This window comes from Idiotropiscis lumnitzeri, chromosome 7, assembly GCF_059441095.1.
Source record: "Idiotropiscis lumnitzeri isolate Australia: NSW breed Sydney's pygmy pipehorse chromosome 7, RoL_Ilum_1.0, whole genome shotgun sequence".
Taxonomy (NCBI): domain Eukaryota; kingdom Metazoa; phylum Chordata; class Actinopteri; order Syngnathiformes; family Syngnathidae; genus Idiotropiscis; species Idiotropiscis lumnitzeri.
Window position 1 is genome coordinate 13,003,718 of NC_142397.1, and position 18,058 is coordinate 13,021,775.

At 40.8% G+C, this 18,058-nt stretch overlaps 1 protein-coding gene across 2 annotated transcripts in view; it reads left to right on the top strand.

Annotated features, from left to right (window-relative positions):
• Window positions 1-5,971: 5,971 nt before the first annotated feature.
• The window catches only part of pde3a (phosphodiesterase 3A, cGMP-inhibited), a 44,231-nt gene continuing 32,144 nt past the window's right edge, over window positions 5,972-18,058 (top strand). Inside the window, exon 1 of one of the 2 annotated variants that reach the window (XM_088300698.1) lies at window positions 5,972-6,782. Coding sequence is in view for 1 of the 2 variants with exons in the window: in XM_088300696.1 (XP_088156822.1) it covers window positions 6,704-6,775 (72 nt within the window). In the remaining variant the exon portion in view is untranslated. The remainder of the gene's footprint in view (window positions 6,783-18,058) is intronic. The other variant, XM_088300696.1, reaches the window with a different exon arrangement.

The following is an 18,058-nucleotide window of genomic DNA, read 5'->3' on the forward strand; positions in this document are numbered from 1 at the left end:
GAATATGCAGTATATCTCAAACCTCTATTGTCGGTTATTTGCTCGACATAAAATGTTAATCCAGGATTGCCTTTGTTCATCAAAAACAATCGCTATGTTGTTTGTTTTTATTTTTGAAAGTATACAGGGACAGTGCATATTAATCAAACAGTTTCCTGTAAATATGACAGATTATAGCCAATGGCTAATTTGCATCCGTTGTCCCTGTAATCGGCCTGCCATGCATGTTTTTACAATGTGGGAGGAAACCGGAGTACCCGGAGGAAACCCACGCAGGCACGGGGAGAACATGCAAACTCCACACAGGATGGCCGGAACCGGGATTGAACCCACGCCCGATGCTGTCTCTCACTGTGAGGCCATCGTGCTGACCATTCGGCCACCGTGGACCATTGTATTGTGTTATGTCTCCATGAGTGTGTGTTGCGCAAACCAATGCATCCCTTCTACTCATATTAATGAACAGATGAGGAGTAGCTGTGGTATATGTATGTAGGGCTGATGCCCGGTGGGTCGGCGTCTTTGGGGGCCATTGCGGTGCTCTTCTGTCATTTTTCCGAAACGAGAAAAAAACAAAAAAAAACAACTCCATATTTCCCCAAGAGACTGGACGAATGGCCCACTATTTACAGGGAGCAGCCCACTAATGCATTTACAAAGCAGACGTCAAACTGTAACAATCAACATTAGTGGCCAGGGGTGGTCAGGAGTCAAATTTAACAAAAAGCTTTTGTACGAATCAGTCTTTAGAACACACTGGTTGATTATTACAGTCAATGTCATTTAATAACGTTATTTTCACACCATAGAAAGCAAACAAGATGGCCGAAAAGTCATTATTTATCATACAGTCCACATGAAATAAAATGCACACATCCACAACATTGCGCAAAACATTCATAATACAAGCCGCTAGTGTCAAACTCAAGGCCAGGGGGCCAGATCTGGCCCGCTACATCATTTTATGTGGTCCGCGAAGGTATGGACGACTTCATGTTTCTTGGAAGAATACCAAAATCGCAAATTGTCGTCAAAATATTGCTACCATTTTCTCTTTGTTCCCAGCAATCACACTTTGAAAATGAATTGAATGGTAGTTTAACAAACAACATTTTCCTGGATTCTGATTTTGAAACCCAGTTTGTTGTGTAGATGTAATAATAATATGAAGATGATGATTTATAAGGGTTCACGGTCACAATGGCCCACCAAGCAAAACCACAAGTATGTTGAGGCCCGCGAGAAAAATGAGTTTGACGCCCCTAATACAAACAGTAACAAGCAGCCTTTAGAATTGTGAAAAAAACAAGCTAATTTCGTGTTATTGTGTCTTTTAGACATCATTTGAATGACTGAGCAAGTAATTAGATCGTTACAAAAAAATATTGTCACTTCTGATTGGCTGTTAGATAGGAAATGCAAATCAGTGCATCAGACAGTAAATGAGAAGCAAAGCAAAGGCAAACAAAATGACATTATTTAAGAAAGTAAGCTCAGCAAAATGTGCTTGTATGAGTGTGAGCCGGCTCACCTATAACAAAAGCGTGATTTTTTTTTTTCTTTAGTGCCAGCTCCGCCTTGACTGTACTCATTTCAAGGACAGTTCTCGCTGTGACATTTTATACACAACGTATTAAAACTTCGTTTTTTGGCTACATACCTTGACCAGTACATGCAGGACACAAAATGTCAAGATCATTAAGTGAATGTGAGGGGTTTCCAGTTGGAATAAATGTTACTTTTTGTCCAGAATGTTCATGGTTTTACATCCGCAATATCATTTATGACACAAAAGGGAGTATGGTCAAACCAAAGCTTCAGATGAGAAATAAAAACATCCTTGTGCAAGCTCACTGAGTGCCGGGAAACAACAATAGGCAATATTCACATACGTACTTTGTATCGGCGTGACTCTGGGGAGAGTGGGAAGCACATGACGACACGACAGGCCGTCCGCCGTGAGCGGGCTGTTTTTCCGAGGAGTGGGAAAATATTTGGGATTGTATCGAATCTGTCCTATAGATAGAAGGTCCTTCTCTTTTCCCACCAACTGTGGAACATCACAGGTTGAACAGATTACATTGCACAGTGTAAAGTTGGAAAAGTCACCACATGTAACAGGTTTACATCTACGTGGTTTGTCTAAAATTTTCATGTAGCGACATCTTAGTTTTGTTCATAGTACCTTTTTAAAATATGAAGTGGATTTTCCCTGGCTCCTTATTTTCAAAATCCCTCGTGATCATAATCCCAAAAGTCAATACAAATGTGCCCCATGGCGCTTGACTGCATGTCAAATCTACCATTCAGTCCATTTTCCTTCCATTCTTCCTTCTCCTCTCATACGTATTCTGTGAGTCTCCTATGGGAAGGTGTCAGGATGATAAGCAACAGAGAGTCTGGGAGAATCAGGCAGGAAGCAAAAAGTTGGGAGGCAGTCTTGGGGACATGGATCAATTTAGTTCTGCATTTATTTATGATTCCCTGGTGCTTTTTACAGGACATTGTGGTTTAACAGCACACCAACACATCCATCCAAGCAACTCGCACGACATTAACATTTTGCCTTTCCGATTCAGGAAGTTTGTTTATGCCCGTTGCTGGCTGAATGGCTTTCCAACTAAGTTAAGAACAACTGTATTATGTTTCTGTTATGACATAAGTGCGAGTCGGTGTATCACAGCGAGGGCTGCCATCCACCAGGCTGCAGACGTGTGTGTGTGTGTGTGTGTCGGTGGGGTGTTTAACCCCCACGGGAAGCAAGCAAAGAAAAAAGGCCTAATGCATTGTGTTGTCCACCCATCCATCATTTCTGTACCATTTATCCTGTCGTGGGTGAGCTCCAGCCTATTTCAGTTGAGCATGTGCGAGGCGGTGTACACCCTGCATCACACTCACAACTATATGAACAATTTACATAAGAAGGGTTGGGGCATTGTACTAGTGAGGAATTATGGCCCATGTATAAGAAAGGAATTATGGGTATTATTACAGCTATACCAAGAATCGAGATTCTTCACAAGAAATATTCCATTTGTGTTCTTTATTTAAATAGAGTCATTAAAGACACTAAAATATTCTTGTCTCCATTCTCTGTGATGCTGATGAAGCGCCTTGAAGTAGTGGGTCATATGAAGCCCGATAAAAGGCTAAGTTGTTTTTATCGTGTTATGCACATCATTAGGTAAGAACCTAGAATAGTTCCATTGTCAGGAGTTTAAGCTGATATAACTCACTTTCTCGCCTTCTCTTTACCTAGTCGCTCGTCCTAGGTCAGAAAACAATGTAAATGTCATGTCATTGCTCATGTGTGCTGCTTCTAATTGTGATACGTCGTATGTTTGAGTGACATGATGACGCCGTCACTCACTCTATGTGGATCAGAAAAGAAAAAGAAAGATGAATCATGCATATGGGTTCATAGTACAATAAACCACATGTACCTTTGTAAATATGTATGTATGTGCATGAATTGTGCGTTTGCTGGTAATATTATGCATGGCCATTTGTACACACTATGTGTCGCCGGTGATATGATTTATCAGAATATTACTATTTTAAATATTATTTCTACAAAAATATTATGTAGTTCTTGTAGTTTTTTTATATATTGTCTTTCGACATAAATTATCAAATCAAATACTACAACAGTAATCTGAGTTGAATGTGTATCAATCTCACCTGCACATGTATTATGTTAATATTTGTTCAGTTTGGCTGGGATTTAAGATGAACCCACCCTTCTGTGTGTGTCTGTGTGCGCGCGCGTGAGCGCACATTATTCTATCCCAGTGGATGCAGTGCTTGGTAGTTAGTTGGACAAACAGAGTGAGGGTCAACAAAGGTGCTGCCGTGAAGAGAATGCGCGTAAAAATGGAGAATACAAATAAATTGGACTGAGACCAGCAGTGGAGCACAGGTACAAATCCTGATAACATGTTTCTCAGTTTCCTAGCATCTATTTATTTGTTTTTAAAATGTAAGGTCAAAAGGGTGACATGCATACAAATAAAGACATTGACGTATAATCCTCTCTGCATTATCCACTCATGCTGCAGGTAAAGAAAATGCGAAGCCTTTTAGCAACAAAGCAGGATCGTTTGGTTGAACAGTATGTGCAACTAGTTTATTTACTACTCTGTGTCACACTTATTGTTTAATTCATTGGCATGTTACAATGAGTATGAAATGAACTAGAAATCTGATTTACAGTAATACATGTGTTATGTCAACCACATTACAATCAAGTTAAAGTTAAGAGTGTAAGACTTAAGTAGATGTCGGTAATGCATTACTCTAATATTTGGAAACAAAAAATCTAACACAGGCGTGGGCAAACTACGGCCCGGGGGCCACATGCGGCCCGTTAAACGTTTCAATCCGGCCCGCCGAACTTGAAAAAAATTAAATGAATAAACCTTGTTAATGTTTTATTTTCTAAATACTATGTTGTGTCAAAGACATATATTTTGCTGTAATGCTTTTGTTCACTTTCATTTAAAGTTTTTTTTCTCTGATGAGGTGAAGTTACCAAAACACTCCATCCACCTGCTGCGGTGCAGTCCACGTTGTCCACTCATACTTCATGTACCCCAACTTCCCTACCCGACTACTTAAAACAATGCTTCTTTAGCGGAAATGAGCCCGCCTTTGGTCATCGCCCAGCTCACACCGTACTAGGCACCAATGGACCTGCCCACAGGTGGTGATTGATTAGCAATGAGGACCCATGTTACCTCTTCGGGTTGTGGGTGAAGTTCCAGCTACTCGGTACTCAATGTCGAGACTGAGATCCATGTATATTTTTCATCATTAGGGGGTCATTTGCCGTGCAATGTCTGGTCCCTCACCGTGAACATGTCTGCACTCCATAAAGCCCCTGAAAACTTAGCTCCTCAGATGATTAGGACACGCAAACCCCTCCAATATGATGGCTCAACCAGGGGTCGTGGTGGTGGTGGGGGGGGGGGTATGCATTATGCCTTGTTAAATCTGTTCACAACCATTTAATATTCCTCTTAATGTCATCAGCTGTTAAAGGGTATTTTTAGCATCTTAAAATGTTTACATCTCACTTCCTCTCTCTTTATTTCGTTCACTTGCTCTGCGGAGCCTCAAGGTATAGTTCACCATGACAAAGCCAATTAGTCAACAATAACCGGATTAAAAATGGTTATCGTTATGAGTCATTCCGCAGTTTGGGAATAAGCTCTGTTTTGAAATTTTAGTCTGCCTGAAAGTCTGTTTATTTTATTGTGTTTAATTATAAGTTATGATCGGAAAAACCTTGTTGTTTGACATTTTAACATCATATCATTTTTAACACCATGATGAAATTAATTAATTAGTTATTATTATTAATTATTTTGCAGCCAGTGAGCTGATCTCTTTGTGTTAGGACTGCAACAGGCACTCTGAGTCATTCTTTGACCTGAACAAACATTTTAGCTATATTATCCACCTTGACAACAATAAAAAAAATACTGTAGGCTACTTCCAACCACAATGTCATTATTGTCAACTGAGTTGTTACAACACAATGGATAGAATGTTTTTTTTGTTAGTTTTTTTTTGGTCTGTGTAGTTGGATTGCTTGTACCAATTGACATTTAAGAAAAAAACACGCACGGGTTATGTGATGTCAGAATAAGGAAATTCTGAAAATTGCAATTCTACAAAACAATGACATTTAAAAATGTGTTCAAGCGTGTTCTTTGAGTTACTACAGGAAAAGTCATCAAACTTCAGGTTGAAAACATGACACTGCTTTTTTCTGTGAATTGCCAAATAATTTGACGGCATAACAACAAAAACATTGACCCGTTTTGCCATTTGAATCAAATTTGGGTCACATACGACCCAGTTTGTAAAGGTTAAACTGAATATCTACAACTCCAACTAAATGCTCAAGCAGCTTTGCATATTTTTGCAGCATTGCTCTCGCCTTCGACTGACGGTGAAGGTCGGGCTTGGAGATGGACAGCTCTAGAGGCTCATCAAGCGCCACTGATGACAAACATCCTCCAGGCGGTGTCGGAGCGCCTGGCGACGTGAGCACATGTGTCACGCCGTCGTAACCGGACGCGGGAGGCCCCTCGTGGCGGGCTGAGAGTATCTGCCTTTTCGGGATGCTGGCTGCACAAATCATCGAGGCGGCTCTGGCTCTCGTCTGCATTGGGCGACCGGATGCGCTCCGAAGCTGCTTTTGACTGACTGCCTGTGTTCGTGCATCTCCAGTCCCCCTCCCGCCCTCCGTGTTTACGGTTGTATGTGCCTTCTTTTGGTTCGGGCCGTTGCTCATCAGCACTGCCGTTGTTTTTCCGTCTAGCGGTGCGCCACTTTGAGCCAAGCCGCTGCGCAGTCAGCCCCCACCTCCTTCCCTCGCTTCCTCCCTTCCTCCCTCCTCGCCCCGCCGCACGTTCTCAGCTGGCCGGACCCCGCTGCTCATCCGACTGGGTCAGGGAGTGTCCGTGTCGTTTCGCTAAGGCCGTCTCCCTCGTCCCAGTAAGCAGTGTCCAGGCCGGCTGGAAGACTCTACCTGGCTTGCCTGCTGGGTGTTTTGCTTACGCGGTATGCTGACCGGCTCCTGCCGGCCCCAGGGACCAGCGGGACGGGGTGCTGTGGCTCTGTGACCGGGGCGAAGGAGGAGGACATCCCTGTCTTCAAGCGGAGACGGAGGTCCAGCTCCATAGCAGCCTCGGAAATGATGGCTCACAGTCAGAGCAACAGCAAGTCCCACCGCAGGACTTCGCTGCCTTGCATTCCACGGGACCAGGTAAGACGTACGTGTGGCCCTTTAAACTAACATGGTTGTGTGGTGATGACCTTCCAGGCGCCGTGGGGCCATTTCGCAGAGATATTCTCTTTACGCAAAATACCCCCAAAGGACATATTTAGCAAACAATAGCAATTAGTGTCTTATCAGCACTGGCCATCATGGGTCTTCATGGGCATCCATGTTTGGGGGTGCCACTTGCAACTACAGCTGACCTGCCTGATGTTTACTTGCAATCTGCTTCTGTTGTTAATGTGGTCATCAGCGTCCTGCTGGGCTCAGGAGCTCAGTTTGAGGCTGCATGCAGATGGGTAGTACAATTACTGTGGACATTATTGTGTTTAATGTGTGTGTGCACAGAGGGCACAGTGGCATGTTTCAACTTATAACGTGCATTGTCCCGATTACCGAAGTGACGCATATGTTCACCAACTTAAAAAACTTATCATAATAGTGTAGTGGTAATTAAACATTTGTTCTTGCCTTGTAAGTGACACTATTTTTTTTAAGTCATCAGTCAATCAGATGCGATTGACCGCCTGGCTGCTTGTCATCAAGTGTTGCATCTTAATGGTTAATGAGTGTACATAAATAATAATTTTGAGACTGAATCTATTGTGTTGAGTCTTTCTGGGCGACTGTAGTTTTCATGAATTATCAAAGCACTCATTCAAAATAAATAAAGTAAACTAAAATAAACATGAGTGACCTCGCGGCACGGTGGGAGACTGGTTAGCATGATGGATTCACAGTTCAGAGGTGCAGGGTTTGTGTCCGGCTCCGGTCTTCCTCTGTGGAGTTTGCATGTTCTCCCCGTGCCTACATGGGTTTCCTCGGGTACTTTGCTTTCTTCGCACATTCCAAAAACATGCATGGTAGGTTGACTGGATACGTTAAATTGTCCCTCGATGTGTTTCTGAGCGCGGCTGGTTGTTCATCTTTGTGTGCCTTGCAATTGGCTGGCAGTCCAGGATGTACCCCGCCTGCTGCCCGATGGTAACTGGGAAGCCCCGAGCACGCCCGCAACCCTCGTGAGGAGAAGTGCCTCGGATAATGGATGGACGAATGGATGGATGAGTGACCTCTGTATGTTAATTAACTATCCATATCTTGACGCAAATACAGCAAAATGGTGTGCATTACTTGACAGTGACCAACGGAGAGGTGCTGTTGAGTCATTCTCAACGACAAAGTAGTTTGCGTTAGATGACATCAACTGCTGTTATCGTACAGTCACTCCAGGCAACGGCATCTTGCTCAATAAAACATTTTTTTTTAATTAACTTCAGAACATTGAGTTATCTGGAGAGATTCACAAACATATAAACTATAATGAATCAAAACGAATAAACCCTCTCGGAAAACTATTTTTAAAATAATAATTATAAAAAAGTAAAATCTAAAGAAACATTCAAAACTATTAAAACTCTGGTCCAGAGTTTATTCAACCATTAATCTCCCTAAGATGTGCTGCTTGTTTATTGGCAATCGGTAAACAGAGATCACTTATAGTGTTGTGGTCTTCGTGGTCCTTCAAAAGTATTGCAAGTGTATGTGCATGGGCACACAAACACACGTAGACACAGTGACAGGTTCCTAGGCCCATTTGTTGTCTCTAGGTGTGTAACAACAAACGGTTTGAACTGGAAAATCGTTTTTGATATAAAAGATGCGAGTGCATCGAATCGAACGGAATGGAATCATTTCAATTAGAAATATATCGAGATGCATATCAGATCTATATTTTGGAAGGGAAAGGCGCATTTACTGACATTACTGACCAATTCATTCAAACGAATGTAAAATGACAACAACAAAGGTCATTACACCATAGCCTCTCTAATCGAGCCACACCATATTCAATCAAATTGCTCCACTTTCAAATCGAACCGTCCCTGAATTGTTTTGCATCCTCGCAGAGAAAAATTTAAACCGTCTATTGTGGAGAGACCCCGAGTTGTCCCTCAGCGTGTCCTCATATGTCCTGTCAGGTCCCATATACTGTAGTGAGTCATGCTTTTGCAGCTGGACCAATATAAGTGATTGCAAGCCAGGTACTACATTAGATGTACTATGGCATCCCAGTCGTTTGCTCTCTTGATCTGTCTTTAAAAAGCCAAGAGAAACAATTTGGGAAAGGGCAGGCAATTACCACAAGAACTTGCAGAGCAATTGCAGTGATGTTTTGATTTAAGTATGGGAATTTTGTCAGAGAGACTGGACTTCACTGGAGCCAGTGAGACTTAGCTGTTTTTCCTTGTATTGGAGCATATTCATGACTTTGGCATGCATTTTGAGAAGGTTGCTTGTTGAATGGTAGAAAGTTGAAACATGACCCTATTTCATTTAAAGCTCCAGTTTCAATAGCATGTTTTTTTTCTTGAAAGAGTCTGCATCAAAACACGTAATACTTAATTATTGTTCCATATTAATCGTTGATGGTTTATTCAATGTGTAAAGCACTGTATTTTTGAAAGATACAATATTTCCATATTTCCATTAATAGCAGATAATTCAATGAATCCCCCCGTAAGTCACAGTTCATCTTTCACAGCTGCTATGTGGCAGATTTGTAAGCGACTGTCTTCATTCACAGACAAATCCAAATTTAGAGTTGCATGCCTTCAATGTGCTGTATTACCACGTTATGCCACAACATAAAAGGCAGCACTGAGTTTCACTGTGAAGACGAGCAGGAAATAAACGGAAGAAACGCAAGAAGAGGAAAAGGTTCCCAACTAAACCCCAGTATTATTTGTCGTTGCCACAAAACAGAGAAAATACATGCCCGTGAATAACGGCTTATGCTTTGTATGCTTTGCTGTTCCATATTTACCAGTAGTAGTCATTTGAAGGTTTGCTTAGCTCTAAAATCAATGCTGATTTCCGTTACACTGCAGATGGAATTTTGTGTTATTCTAGCATTGAGCCAGAAGACTTTCCAAATATGGTTTGATTTATGATTTACAGCAGGTGTTAAACATGCATCGTTTCTTTGTCTCTTTCGTTTTATGGATCAGTTTTACAGTAAACTTCAACCGGGAGTGATATAACTTGAAGCATTCCCCTTTGGACCCGGGAACGATGCGTGCGAGCGAGTTCTTGACAGAGTGATAACAGGTGCTAAGGAAAAATTAAAAGAGTGTGCTTTATAAGTTTGTGCAATATAATGAATTTAATGTCAGGTGGGGGTGGAGGAAGACCCAAATGCATGGAAGCGAGGCAGGGGTAACTTGGTATTTAATTGAAGAAAAAAGGCAAACGAGGGACTGGGAAAATCAAAAGTCCTCTAAATCAGTGGTTGACAATTTTTTTTCCGCCGCAGACCGGTACATATAAGTCCTTAACTTTTGCGGGCTGGCAATCAGTGTTGGGCGGCAGTGGGACCTGGCACTTGTTGCTAATGCTAACAGCGAGAAGCTAGTCAGTAGTAGCCACTAACTCCGGAGACATGTGTTATGTCATACAATATCGGTGTAATTAACTAGTGGTTTCTTTGCGTCCGAAATAGGTGACTGAATATGATTCCGGGATGGCATTGTGATGACGTTGGTGGCAAACTATGTACTGTCAATTAAAACTGATAAAGCCGAAAGGTCGTAAGGGTAACCGTTATGCCACCACGGGGGCCGAATTCACAGTAGTCTTGTAAAATATTTGCAGGTATGATTGGGTATCAAAGGTTTATATCGGTGATAAACGCTGCAGTATGTCCGTCAAAAAACATGAGCGGATGCAATGAAATGGCTCGTCAACATGACACCAAATTACTGCGTTCATATCCATACACAAAGTTCAAAATGGCACAGGCGACTACTGAAACGTCCTCAAAGAAACTGTAATCCCGAAAATAGACACTTTATACTGAGTCACTTACGTGCTACTGCAAGCAGACTGATCAATTTTGGATGGAATGTTGAACTGTTACAATGACCTTTTTTTGTCTGGTAGTTATTGCGAGTCGTGAAAAAGGTGGCTGAAACAGGCCTAACTAAAATTAAATGACATTAACCGGCTAAACACCAGAGGGTGCTATGACAGTCACGACAACATAGAAACTCCAAAATGCTTCCATACATGTAACTTACGTGATCCATGTGCCGTTTTCAAATTCTTCTGCTGCTATCATAGTGATTGTTGACGAGCACAATTTTTTCTTACTAGCCATTCCGCTGCTTTGCCCAGTGATCTGTATGGATCACTGGTCAAATATGATCTGTTGTTCCACTCGTCACAAGCCCATCATAGATGGACGTAATGGAGAGAAATCACTTTTCAAAATAATATATTTTTCAGCCTCAAATAATAAATAAACCAAAGGTACTGCAAGTTTTTTTTCTCATCTATGCGGCCCGACACGGCCCGTTCCCCATTGGTGCTGCCCCTCTCAGGTCTTTCTCTGTGCTGCGCCAGACTTCTGGTTTTGGGCGGAAGGCACTTTTCATCAGTGGAGAGATCGATGGACCATTACATTTGAAAAATGATTTAGTTGATGACAGTATTTGTGTGCGTACCAGGCTTTAGGTACAGGCCTGCAGATAATGAAGCTCTCCAGAGTGCAGTTGTACCTGAGAGAAGCGGGGTTTTCATCAAGCATTTCTTATGCAGTATTTATGAAGCCGGCTGGTGTAGCCTGCTAAGCCAGAGGCAAGACAGGCACTTAACTGGACTGGAATCAGGAACATACTGTATTTCTAGTACTTCTGTGACTTCATTTATGTATCTATTTGATTTTTGTTATTAAATAGATTTTTTTGCTTTGGAGCTATCTGCTCAAAAACATGATGTTACTCTAATGAGGAATGAGCATGATGCCATGCTGCTATTGTGTTGAATTATTTAAATGTTTTGACAAGTGTAGTACAGTACTCTCCTGTGAATATGTGAACTCAAACTTTCTTTTGACCAGTAACATTTAATAAGAGAAAAAGTCAGAATGGTACATACAAGGAAAACTAGAGTAATCATTCCTCTCCGAAATAACAGTTGTTAACAATACTTTATTATGAAGCAACTTTGTCATAGTCACATGGAAAAGGAGACTTGTATTTCCACGATGAGATACCAGGAATGAAACGGTAGTACACTTAACGCAACCAAACAGAACAAGAGGCTCACAAACAATAATTAGATGTGCTTTATGTTATTCACTGCACAACTGAAATTACGTACGGACAGAATGCATTCATTTAGTTAGCTAGTAGTGTCAGAGGTCAACTCATCTACTTTAGGTCAGAGGTTTAAACAGCAATATCGCCAGATTTCATATGGCAAAGAAAAGACAGGGATGGATATACGTACATGGTCAGATTGAGGGTAAAAAAATAATAAATAGAACTCCATATTTAATACAGGACACTCACACTAGGCACACAAGCTTGGTTAACGTTGACCTTTGAGTCTGAGTTGTTTGACTAGCATGGGCACGGGTTTTGAGTCCAATCACGGTACTTCCCCAGTACAGCTGGAAGACAGTGAGACTAAAGCACAGTGCGTTTGCTTATGCATGAGAACATAATGTTCAATCAATGCGATTATTCCTTCCACCAGTTAACTCATTCACTGCCATTGACGGATATAGAAGCCCAAAGGTCAATTCATTTTTACCTGGGCTAGCTTACCTGAATGAGTTAATAATTCTAACTACCACTTAAAAGTATGTATTTGACTGTGAACTCTTTTGAGGTTAGGGAGCTGTTGCCATTTTTTTAATAGGGAGGATCGCATGATTACATTGAAAAAAAATCCTGTATTTAAAAAATTAACTGCTATTGAGGTTCATCAATGCTTTTGAGGTTGCACTTCAAGAAAAAGCAGCACGACTCAGGAGAAACGTTTTTTTCCTGAAATATTTGACCCTTTACAAATAGAGGTCAGATCTCAGATAAGGCAATGCTCCGTTGCATAACATAGCCATCATCACATCATTTGCAGTATCTATGTCAGAGGGGCGGCTGGAGGGAGGGATGGAGGGAGACTTTCAAAAGATTTTAAAGCAAAGACATGCTCAGAAGTCTATTTGAGGGGAGGCCCACATTCTCCCTTTGACGCAAATGAATTTCCTGAGAGACGCACAACCTGTTCTCGTTTCCAGGCCTTGCTGAGTTCATCAAGGCTTATTAGTGCTTCCTTAGGGACCGCTGAGAAAATTGGTCTTCATTTTGAATAAATACACAACATTTTGAGAGTTTAACTGCACGATAGGAAGCCAACAAAATGTGGATTAAGGATCTGCAATGTTCTCTTAAATAATTTGACACGTTCCTTCACTAGATATTGACCAAATGGGCTGGAATTATACAAAAACATTAACATTCAAGGATCATCAATCCATCTTTTAAAGTACTACAGTCATTTCTCACATGCTTTTATCTCATTCTTCAAGAGGAAGCCACTCCTGAAATATTCATGCGGCAATTTTTAAAAGAATCAGAATGATACCAATAATGAGCTGTCAGACTTGCAGCGCATGCATCAAATAAACTTAGACACTGTCAAATATATTGTCTGAAAAAGACACCAGAAATCATCAAAGCAGACGTTATTTCTTGATTCCTTTTTTTTTTTTTTAATTAATTTAAGTAAATATTAGGCGCTTGCAGAAAATATGCCGTATACCTTCTATTAATAAAGCAGCAGGCTCTCGTTATAAAACCATCAATCTTGCATATGAGTTTTGTGAGTAAGATCCACAAATTTCACATTTAAATACACATGTTCTTTACATCCATCTGGATTTCTAACATCCTCCGTATGCTAACATATGCTAATGAGTACAAGAAAAGAGCAGCAGGCAGTCGCCATCTTTTTTTGAAACGTACAAATATCAAAATGTAAGAAATTGCAGCGCAAATGTTATATCCAAATAGGACCGTACGAGCATGATTAAAAAAATAAATGACTTGTTGAGAATGTGCTGTGACATATCAACCAGACAGAAATACACTTACGCCTCATGATATATATAAAAATAAACATGACATTAAAATAGGCATATTGTTATAACCCTAATCACACTTGGGACAATGCCAATGAACGTTTATGGTCATTAATTTTCATATTCAGCACATGGTACAAAATAACAGCGATGGTTCTTGTCTTAGTTGCAAGTCAAATGGAACATTCAAATGTTTACATCACAGTGTAAGAAAACATTTCTACGTGTCTTTAGTGTTTGAAAGTATTTTCTTCAAATTCCCCCTCAAAGTTCCCACAATATGTACGTGGTATAAGGTCATATGAATTTTTTCATTCTAGACTCAAAACTGTTGTTCTCATCATGTGATCAGCAATCTGGGTATATGTTTGTATCGGCTGAAGGTCTTTTGTAAAGGTCATAAAGGGACTAAAAAAATCCAACACTTATAGACATCGGGAACAATAATAGCAGCATGTTGGGTATTCTGGCTTCTGACGTCATTCCAAAAAACATGCATCTTAGGTTAATTGCAGACTCTAAATGCTTGCTTATAGGGTTGAATGAGAAGGTGATTTTTTTTTGTGCCATCCGAGTGACTGGCTGGAGTTTAGCCGCAAAGCCTAAACTCCAACTTTAATAAATCACACAAGAACGCATCGTGGAGAAAAACCTTTTACCTGCTCAGTTTGTGGCAAAAGCTTCTCTGTAAAGTCAGATTTAATAAATCACACAAGAACACCTGTGACCCTAATAAGGACAGGTCTCGTGAAATGTCACACTTGATGACTGTTCGACCTCCAAGTTTTAGTTTCGATTTGAGGCAAACTTCAAATACATGACTTTTGGGGGTTGTGCACACCGGCAATATCAATATCTGATGTTCGTATTTTGATATAGTATTGTGTGACCTTTTAAAATAACAGAAAGGAGTTGTGAGAAAGCAATGGTTTGAAAAAAATATCACAAAAATATCAACATCATAAATGAAAATGTGCATTCGTCTTAAAACTGCAGTCAAACAGCAAAATGTGTTCGTGGCCAAACTTCACTACATGACAGGGGAGAGATCTTGGAATCGGCGAGGTTTAGGGGAAAGGCAACGCGTTGAAAGATGGGGGAGGAAACGAGAGGGGGAGGGAAGTGGTCGGCTGCCAAGCACAGCAGAAGTGTTGATGGTAAAAAGGACAACGAGTCGGTCGGAGCTCTCAAAGTAAACACAACGCTCTGAGCCCTCGTATGGACTCCGATACGCAGCGCTCAAGCAAGTTTACCTCAATCGTGGATTGTGTTTCCTTTTGTGTGTCACCAGGCGATGCGATCATGACTCCATGGCATCATGATTCACGGGGAAAAGTGGAGGCCAGAGAGAAAAAAGAGCAAAAAAAGTGTGAAAGGAAGCTGCCACAGCTTGCTACTAAAAGGAAGCAGCAAATACTTTTAACCCGGCCTGTATACACATGCACACTCTCACAAACATAAGGTGGCTTCCCTGCTGGCTGTCCAGATGAGGTTTGGTGGCCCTAGACAAGGATTGCCTTGTTACTTACTCAATGGTGTGTTTTAGCTCCAAAATATGCTCGGTGAGACGCAGGCGGGTTTGGTCTGGGAACGTACGCGCTGAATCTACTGTAAATCCATCTATACATCCATCTGTACACCTTCTGCTTAACAATTTAACTCCTGTGAGTCAGGAAAGTAGCACTGTCCTATTATTTGAAATCACAATATCAAGAGAATGTCACACAGTTGAGCACAGATGTCTGCCAAGGGAAAGCTGATAACAAAAGTAGAAAAAAAATGTGTTTCCCCGTTAGCTGCTTTATGGAGGATAATAAACAGATGGGCAGTGCCGTTAGGATTCGGGCTGAACAGTTTATTGATGGCGTGGTGACACAAAGAGTGAAATAATTTAATATTTTTACGGGATTAAATGATGTGCATGCAAACACTATCCACCCTACCACATCCTCTTTTACAATATCACAGAAACTGCTGTGGAAAAATGTCATTAAAATAACAAAGGTAGATTTTTGCACTGTTGTGCATTTCTAATGAGAGACAACATGAAATGCTATTCCCAGTGTAATGCAAGTTTCTTCGACGTGTGCCTGCGGGGAGTATGGTATGTTAAAGAAACAATTGGAGTTTGTTGGTTGGTTTGTTTGTTTGTCTGTTCAAGTAACATTAACATCATTGCCATCCTGAGTTAATTGCGGTCCTGGCTATTCCACTAATGATATAGAACAGTAAAGTGGGCGATTTGTTTTTTAAATGGCCTTAACAGATCGCACCGTAATCTTCGTTTCAAGACAGTCTCTTACCTTATTCTTTTGAAGCTGTCATTTTGCCATATTAGAACTTCATATACTTCTATACATGGAAGTTTAACTGATGCAGTCTTAACTATTGACTGAAACAAGACTAATGACGACCAACACGTCTATTAATATATTAGGTAGACTCACCATTATATAGAGTTAATTCAATCAGCTACTAATTAAAGACAGACCCCCCATGCAATCTTCCCACAGAAACAATTGCAAATACTAGAGTTTGTTTATTCCTTCATTTTGGATTTGCAATGCAATTACCGTGTCTTTCTGGAAGAATGAGTCCTCATTATCTAAACCTATGGTTGTAACCAAGGTTATCAGGAAGGAAAACAAAAAGGAAGAGTGAGTAGCAGGATTTGGAGATCAAATTGTATGTCGAGCCCCCAGGACCATTGTTTTTGCAATTTCTGCTCGGTGCTCTGGGGTCCATCACACAGCTTCCAACCTACTGCATAACAGCAACATTACGAACCACTGTTCTTCTCAGTGCAATTACTAATTGGAGAAAATATTTATTATTATGGATCAGTGCAAATTAGGTCATTTGGACCTTGTTTCTTGTAGAGACACAGTACTGGACACAGTATACATGCACAGTACACAAATCAGATATAGCAAATTATTGTACACTCACAAGCACATCAGCGAAATATATTTTTTAAAAATGCTACCAAGTGTTTCTACAGAGTGTCTCACTGCACTGCTATGCATCATAGAGGCTGTGCTATGTGTATGTGTGTGTCTACTTCCTTGTGGCTTGCGCTCTGTCTTCTGACCGTATGTTTGTCTTGGATTGTCCACTTTGCCTGCACATTAGCCAATCAGATGATCAAAGGTATAATTCAATCCCGTGCATCTGGAGTGCTTTTATTTCTCTTCCATTATGGCTTATAAATGCTCAGATGCGTCGTCTCACTCACAGATGCTCCAGGCACACATTGTTGATGTACATAGAGTGGCTTAGTGTTTATGTTGGATTTGTAGAGTGGCTGTCAGCTGGCCTGTGATGTCATATGTTGTATAGTTACCTTCCTTTCCCTCTGTCAATTTTCATACCCAGCACAAGTCTAGCACCAACTGCGTGCATGTGGGGAATTCTGTTTCTTTTGGTATCAGCTACAGTTAGAAAGGTTTAGGGTTCGTGTTTTCACCGTTGTGGGCGTGAACAAAACCAAATTGCTTCCTGGCCAATGGAAGTAGTTCCTCTCATTCCCAAGCACAGGTCTTCTGAGGAGGCAGAAACGGACTCGCTGAAGTCCATGAATGCGCTCAGAGTACGTTTATAATGAACTGCAAGATCGCCAGTCAGTCAGATCACTGCTGTGAAGTGGCCACTTCCACCCGATTGTTTGTGTCCCCCTCATATGGTGAATGTTTTAAAAAAAATAAAAAAAAAACATTTTAAAGATGATTAAAATTATAATACATTCAATTAATTTATTCCTCATTTCCAAAAATTTGGCGGAGTGTTATATTTATGAATGAAATATGTTGACATGCACCAGTGTATATTTTGTCAGCCTGCGCCTCGATCAAATCCATCCAAATTTCATTATACCACCTGCGCCACAATTTATTAATGTGTAATATTTAACCTTTAACGAGAGATCAACGCAACTATGAAAAGGTCAATTACGGGTCAGTATACAGATAAAAAAAATTTTGGAACAAAACGGGCCCTATTTTGGCAGACTGGCACCCGGAAAACGGACGTAACTTAATTTTTGTGCAGTGATAATGGATTAGTTCGGCATATTTGTGAATTTGGTAGACGCGCTTCGCCTCACTGTGCGTTTCTGCCTTGCACACCAGGGCATCTGCAAATTTGGTTATAAAAAGTAGATTAAGTTTTGGACTCAAAAAAAGCAGGTCCAAATTGAGAACAGAGCTGTAGCCACCCTACCGGCTTCATGGCTAAAAAAAAAAAACCTTGTTGAGGAAGATGAAAGAGAAACTGAACACTCTTGATGGAAGATAAGAGAAAGTTCCGTCATGGCATTTTGGGTTGAATAATCTAAATTGATTTAAATT